This window comes from Penaeus vannamei, unplaced genomic scaffold, assembly GCF_042767895.1.
Source record: "Penaeus vannamei isolate JL-2024 unplaced genomic scaffold, ASM4276789v1 unanchor3968, whole genome shotgun sequence".
Lineage (NCBI taxonomy): Eukaryota > Metazoa > Arthropoda > Malacostraca > Decapoda > Penaeidae > Penaeus > Penaeus vannamei.
Window position 1 is genome coordinate 1 of NW_027216948.1, and position 7,500 is coordinate 7,500.

The 7,500-nt window shown below is 59.0% G+C and overlaps 1 protein-coding gene across 1 annotated transcript in view; it reads left to right on the top strand.

Annotated features, from left to right (window-relative positions):
• Positions 1–205: 205 nt before the first annotated feature.
• The window catches only part of LOC113809289 (polycystin-2), a gene marked incomplete at both ends in the record, with an annotated part of 9,407 nt that continues 2,112 nt past the window's right edge, over positions 206–7,500 (top strand). Inside the window, 8 exon segments of the mRNA XM_070120246.1 lie at positions 206–333; positions 536–620; positions 909–1,048; positions 5,880–6,108; positions 6,232–6,462; positions 6,860–6,949; positions 7,126–7,278; positions 7,467–7,500. The exon segment at positions 7,467–7,500 is cut by the window's right edge and continues 196 nt beyond it. Coding sequence (XP_069976347.1) covers positions 206–333; positions 536–620; positions 909–1,048; positions 5,880–6,108; positions 6,232–6,462; positions 6,860–6,949; positions 7,126–7,278; positions 7,467–7,500 — 1,090 coding nt within the window.

A 7,500-nucleotide genomic window follows, 5' to 3' on the forward strand; every position in this document is an offset into this window, starting at 1 on the left:
GCTCGCTGCTCCTCCCCAGGCGGCAAGGGCTCTGTGTGTATGTGTGTGTGTGTGTGTGCCTGTGCCTGTGGGAATGCATGCACATGTATATTTATCCAAACAATATCAGTTCAGCTTGTAGAAAGTGCCATTTGATTTCTGTATCCAAGGGAAATCCTCTTGGGCGAGGCGAAGGCCATGCTGACGGGCGCGCATGTTCCCGCAGATCCGCGTCCGCAACGACTCATGCACGGTGCCCGAGAACTTCCAGCGCGCCATCAGGCAGTGCTACGACGTGTACTCCACCAACGCCGAGGACAAAAGCAACTTCGGCGTGAACGTCAACGGCACGGCGTGAGTTCGCGAGCGCCTGGCTCCATGGGCCTCTTGCCTCTTGGCTTGCGAAGGACGTTGCTGTTCTCTCGCAGTTGCGTTTGTTTTTGTCTAAAGGTTTGGTGTGTGTATGTGTAGAGAGAAGAAAAAGGCTTGTAGATAAACCAACCTATTGATACCGTAGCCAGTGGCGGCCGCCTCTCATACTCCATCTTTCCCTCAGCTGGACGTACTTCTCGGAGGAGGAGCTGCAGGGAGGCAGCCACTGGGGGATGATCGCCACGTACTCCGGCGCCGGATCTTACCAGGTGCGGTGCCCTGGCCCTGCCATGGCGGTCAAAAGTAGTCTAAATGCACAGCTGATCTTTCCATTCTTCATTCGAATTATCTGAATAGATTCCTTTTCCTCTGGTCAAATTATGGTAATATTTGTCAGATTTTTCGCTTTGCAAATAATCTCTACACCACCTTTTTTAGCGAACTTTTCTCCTAGTGAATCATCCAAGCATTCCTATCCCCATAATATCGTAATCCCTGTGTGTTATGCCTAGTCTTACCAGCTGACGCTCCTTTCCTTTCCTGCCGACCTGTCTCAGGACTTGGGTGTAAACAGGTCGGTGTCGAGGGACATCCTGGCCACTCTGCGGGAGAACCTGTGGATCCAGCGAGGGACCCGCGCCATCTTCATCGACTTCACCGTCTACAACGCCAACATCAACCTCTTCTGCGTTATCAAGTGAGTGACGGCGCTGGGGAGCTCTGGGGGCTGGGCTGGGGGACTTTTAGGGCTGGGCTGGGGGACTTTTGAGGCTGGGCTGGGGGACTTTTGGGGCTGGGCTGGGGGACCTTTGGGGCTGGGCTGGGGGACTTTTGAGGCTGGGCTGGGGGACCTTTGGGGCTGGGATGGGGGACCTTTGGGGATGGGATGGGGGACCTTTGGGGCTGGGATGGGGGACTTTTGGGGCTGGGATGGGGGACCTATGGGGCTGGGATGGGGGACCTTTGAGGCTGGGCTGAGGGTCGTTTGGGGCTGGGCGGGGGACCTTTGGGGCTGGGATGGGGGACCTTTGGGGCTGGGATGGGGGACCTTTGTGGCTGGGATGGGGGACCTTTGGGTCTGGACTGGGGGACCTTTGTGGCTGGGATGGGGGACCTTTGGGGTTGGACTGGGGGACCTTTGGGGTTGGACTGGGGGACCTTTAGGGCTGGGATGGGGGACCTTTGGGGCTGGACTGGGGGACCTTTGTGGCTGGGATGGGGGACCTTTGGGGTTGGACTGGGGGACCTTTGTGGCTGGGATGGGGGACTTTTGGGGCTGGGATGGGGGACCTTTGAGGCTGGGATGGGGGACCTTTGGGGATGGGATGGGGGACCTTTGTGGCTGGGATGGGGGACTTTTGGGGCTGGGATGGGGGACCTTTGAGGCTGGGATGGGGGACCTTTGAGGCTGGGCTGAGGGTCGTTTGGGGCTGGGCGGAGGACCTTTGGGGCTGGGATGGGGGACCTTTGGGGCTGGGATGGGGGACCTTTGGGGCTGGGATGGGGGACCTTTGGGGCTGGGATGGAGGACCTTTGGGTCTGGACTGGGGGACCTTTGGGGCTGGGATGGGGGACCTTTGGAGTTGGACTGGGGGACCTTTGGGGTTGGACTGGGGGACCTTTAGGGCTGGGATGGGGGACCTTTGGGGCTGGACTGGGGGACCTTTGGGGCTGGGATGGGGGACCTTTGGGGTTGGACTGGGGGACCTTTGTGGCTGGGATGGGGGACCTTTGGGGTTGGACTGGGGGACCTTTGCGGTTGGGATGGGGGACCTTTGGGGTTGGACTGGGGGACCTTTGTGGCTGGGATGGGGGACCTTTGGGGTTGGTTTGGGGGACCTTTGGGGCTGGGCTGGGGGACCTTTGGGGCTGGGATGGGAGACCTTTGTGGCTGGGATGGGGGACCTTTGGGTCTGGCCTGGGGACCTTTGGGGCTGGGATGGGGGACCTTTGGGGTTGGACTGGGGGACCTTTGGGGCTGGAATGGGGGACCTTTGGGGCTGGGATGGGGGACCTTTGGGTCTGGGATTGGGGACCTTTGGGGCAGGGCTGGGGGACCTTTGGGGCAGGGCTGGGGGACCTTTGGGGTTGGACTGGGGGACCTTTGAGGCTGGCCTGGGGGACGTTTGGGGCTGGGATGGGGGACCTTTGAGGTTGGACTGGGGGACGTTTGGGGTTGGACTGGGGGACCTTTGGGGCTGGGATGGGGGACCTTTGGGGTTGGACTGGGGGACCTTTGGGGCTGGGATGGGGGACCTTTGGGGCTGGGATGGGGGACATTTGGGGCTGGGATAGGGGACCTTTGGGGCTGGATTGGGGGACCTTTGGGGCTGGGATGGAAGACCTTTGTGGCTGGGATGGGGGACCTTTGGGGTTGGACTGGGGGACCTTTGTGGCTGGGATGGGGGACCTTTGTGGCTGGGATGGGGGACCTTTGTGGCTGGGATGGGGGACCTTTGGGGCTGGGATGGGGGACCTTTGGGGCTGGGATGGGGGACCTTTGGGGCTGGGATGGGGGACCTTTGGGGCTGGGATGGGGGACCTTTGGGGCTGGACTGGGGGACCTTTGGGGCTGGCCTGGGGGACGTTTTGGGCTGGGATGGGGGACATTTGTGGCTGGGATGGGGGACGTTTGGGGCTGGGATGGGGGACGTTTGGGGCTGGGATGGTGGACGTTTGGGGTTGGACTGGGGGACCTTTGGGGCTGGGATGGGGGACCTTTCGGGCTGGGATGGGGGACCTTTCGGGCTGGGATGGGGGACGTTTGGGGCTGGGATGGGGGACCTTTGTGGCTGGGATGGGGGACCTTTGTGGCTGGGATGGGGGACGTTTGGGGCTGGGATGGGGGACCTTTGGGGCTGGGATGGGGGACCTTTGGGGTTGGACTGGGGGACCTTTGGGTCTGGCCTGGGGGACCTTTGGGGCTGGGATGGGGGACTTTTGGGGATGGACTGGGGGACCTTTGTGGCTGGGATGGGGGACCTTTGTGGCTGGACTGGGGGACCTTTGGGGCTGGGATGGGGGACCTTTGGGTTGGACTGGGGGACCTTTGGGGCTGGGATGGGGGACCTTTGGGGTTGGACTGGGGGACCTTTGTGGCTGGGATGGGGGAACTTTGGGGTTGGTTTGGGGGACCTTTGGGGCTGGGATGGGGGACCTTTGGGGTTGGGCTGGGGGACCTTTGGGGCTGGGATGGGGGACCTTTGGGGTTGGACTGGGGGACCTTTGGGGCTGGGATGGGGGACCTTTGGGGCAGGGATGGGGGACGTTTGGGCTGGGATGGGGGACCTTTGGGGTTGGACTGGGGGACCTTTGGGGCTGGGCTGGGGGACCTCTGGGGCTGGGATGGGGGACCTTTGGGGTTGGACTGGGGGACCTTTGGGGCTGGGATGGGGGACCTTTGGGGCTGGGATGGGAGACCTTTGGGGTTGGACTGGGGGACCTTTGGGGCTGGGATGGGGGACCTTTGGGGATGGACTGGGGGACCTTTGGGGTTGGGATGGGGGACCTTTGGGGTTGGACTGGGGGACCTTTGAGGCTGGACTGGGGGACCTTTGGGGCTGGGATGGGGGACCTTTGGGGCTGAGATGGGGGACCTTTGGGGTTGGACTGAGGGACCTTTGGGGCTGGACTGGGGGACCTTTGGGGATGGACTGGGGGGCCTTTGGGGATGGACTGGGGGACCTTTGAGGCTGGGCTGGGGGAAATTTGGGGCTGGGATGGGGGACCTTTGGGGACGGGATGGGGGACCTTTGCGGCTGGGCTGGGGGACCTTTGAGGCTGGGATGGGGGACCTTTGGGGCTGGACTGGGGGACCTTTGGAGCTGGACTGGGGGACCTTTGGGGCCGGGATGGGGGGCCTTTGGGGTTGGACTGGGGACCTTTGGGGCTGGGATGGGGGACCTTTGGGGTTGGACTGGGGACCTTTGGGGCTGGGATGGGGGACCTTTGGGGCCGGGATGGGGGACCTTTGGGGCCGGGGGACTTTTGGGGATGGACTGGGGGACCTTTAGGGCTGGACTGGGGGACCTTTGGGGCTGGACTGGGGGACCTTTGGGGCCGGGATGGGGGACCTTTGGGGTTGGACTGGGGGACCTTTGGGGCTGGGATGGGGGACCTTTGGGGTTGGACTGGGGGACCTTTGGGGTTGGACTGGGGGACCTTTGTTTGAGGCTGGGCTGAGGGTCGTTTGGGGCTGGGCGGGGGACCTTTTGGGCTGGGATGGGGGACCTTTGTTTGAGGCTGGGCTGAGGGACCTTTGGGGCTGGACTGGGGGACCTTTGGGGCTGGACTGGGGGTCCTTTGGGGCTGGACTGGGGGACCTTTGGGGCTGGACTGGGGGACCTTTGGGGTTGGACTGGGGACCTTTGGGGTTGGACTGGGGGACCTTTGGGGCTGGGATGGGGGACCTTTGGGCTGGGATGGGGGACCTTTGGGGCTGGACTGGGGGACCTTTGGGGTTGGACTGGGGGACCTTTGGGGCTGGGATGGGGGACCTTTGGGGTTGGTCTGGGGGACCTTTGGGGTTGGACTGGGGGACCTTTGGGGCTGGGATGGGGGTCCTTTGGGGCTGGGATGGGGGACCTTTGGGGCTGGACTGGGGGACCTTTGGGGTTGGACTGGGGGACCTTTGGGGTTGGACTGGGGGACCTTTGGGGCTGGATTGGGGGACCTTTGGGGCTGGACTGGGGGACCTTTGGGGCCGGGATGGGGGATCTTTGGGGCTGGACTGGGGGACTTTTGGGGCTGGACTGGGGGACCTTTGGGACTGGGATGGGGGACCTTTGGGGCTGGGATGGGGGACCTTTCGGGCTGGGATGGGGGACCTTTGGGGTTGGGCTGGGGGACCTTTGGGGCTGGGATGGGGGACCTTTGGGGTTGGTCTGGGGGACCTTTGGGGCTGGACTGGGGGACCTTTGGGGCTGGGATGGGGGACCTTTGGGGCTGGGATGGGGGACCTTTGGGGTTGGACTGGGGGACCTTTGGGGTTGGTCTGGGGGACCTTTGGGGCTGGACTGGGGGACCTTTGGGGCTGGGATGGGGGACCTTTAGGGCCGGGGGACTGGGACTTTGGGGCTGGGATGGGGGACCTTTGGGGCTGGACTGGGGGACCTTTGGGGCTGGACTGGGGGACCTTTGGGGTTGGACTGGGGACCTTTGGGGCTGGGATGGGGGACCTTTGGGGCCGGAGAACTGGGACTTTGGGGGTGGGCTGGGCGGGGGACCTTTGGGGCTGGACTGGGGGACTTTTGGGACCTAGCGGGGGACAAGGGTAAAAAGAGAACGTTTGGTGAGCTTCGCTGTGGCTCGTTTTTTGTTTGTGCGCTGTTTTTTTGGTTGTTTTTTCGTTTTAATATTAGTTGGGTATGTATCCAATCAGGTTATCCTTTGTTTTTTGCGGACACTGTTACTGTTTTTTCAGTTATCATTATTTTTACTATTGTTATAGATGTATCAGCGATAGCCGTTGAAGAGTAAGCACCAGCAGTGATTCTCAACCCCCACTCCCCCACCCCCTCTGCCCCCAGACTGCTGTTCGAGTTCCCAGCTACGGGCGGCATCATCCCGTCATGGTCCTTCCGCACCGTGAAGCTCCTCCGCTACGTCACACCCATGGACTTCTTTGTGATGGCGTGCGAGTTCATCTTCGCTTTTTTCATCATATATTACATCATCGAGGAGTCGCTTGAGATCAAGACGTTAAAATGCGCCTACTTCAAGAGCATATGGAACATACTGGACCTCTTGGTGATCGGGGCGAGTGTCTCTCCTTTGGCTCTGACTTGGCGAGTTATGAATTTGCTTCACTTTACATTTTTCCTTTTATGTCCTCAGCTGGCTTTGCAGAGTTTACCTGGCTAAACTTGTTTAATTTTCCAGCTGGCGCTTCTGTGCATCGGTTTCAGTGTGTTTACTACCCTGACCATCGGCAGCAAGCTGGAGGTCCTGCTCGAGGACGCTAACAAGTTCGCCGACTTCGAGTTCCTAGGCTACTGGCAGACGCAGTTCAACAGCATAGCGGCCGTGTGCGTGTTCTTCTCGTGGTTCAAGCTGTTCAAATACATCTCGTTTAACAAGACCATGACGCAGCTGTTCTCCACGCTGTCAAGGGTGCGTTGGGGGGGGGGCGGGTCGCAGCGCCAGGGTGCCCCTGCGGGAACCGCCCCCGTGTGTGTGTGTGATGTCTGGTTATGTTGCATGTCGCGTTTCAATGTTCTTCCGGTCAAATCAATTGGGAGACATGGTATAGGTGGGACAAGGGATGCCGCAAACTGGAAACGTGCTTCACATTTTGATTTACTATCATTATCTTTCTTCATATACTATTTTAAAGTGTAGCCAAGGAAATATTAGCACTTCCATCAAGAGGGGATATAATAACGGCAAGGTCAATATACATGTCGTATGTGTCAGCAACTCCGGTTCACCATTTTTCGTCACAATTCACAAAAGAAAGGCATTCCGGCGATCACAGCTTCCTTACCCAATACCTTGTCTTTCCTTACAGTGTGCCAAGGATGTCGGAGGCTTCACCGTCATGTTCTTCATCGTGTTCTTTGCCTTCGCCCAACTCGGCTACCTCTTGTTCGGTACTCAGGTAGGCTGTCATTTTCTCAAGGAAATATACGCATTCATAATTGTCTTAATGCCAGAGTTTTGTAGGAATATACCTGGAAATACAGATTTTTCCAGCATGAAGTTTAAGAACGTACTGTTTTTCTGTGACGATCCAGGCTTCAGACAAGAATCTAATACGGAAAAGTACCATTGCAGGTTCGCGACTTCAGGACTTTCATCAACGCCGTCTTCACCCTCCTTCGAACCATTCTTGGAGACTTTAACTTCCACGAAATCGAAGACGCCAACAGGATCCTGGGACCCATTTTCTTCCTGTGCTACGTGTTCTTCGTGTTCTTCGTCCTGTTGGTATGGTCCAGAACTGTTTCTCTTGAAAATTTCTTCATGCGTAGAGTGACATAACATTAGTGATTGTTTATAACTGATTATGATAATGTTAACTATGATGATAATAGTAATAGCAATAAAATGGTTATGATAATAACAGTAATGTCAGTAGAGATCGCAGCCCCTAACCCGCGCCGTCTCCTCCGCAGAACATGTTCCTGGCCATCATCAACGACACGTACT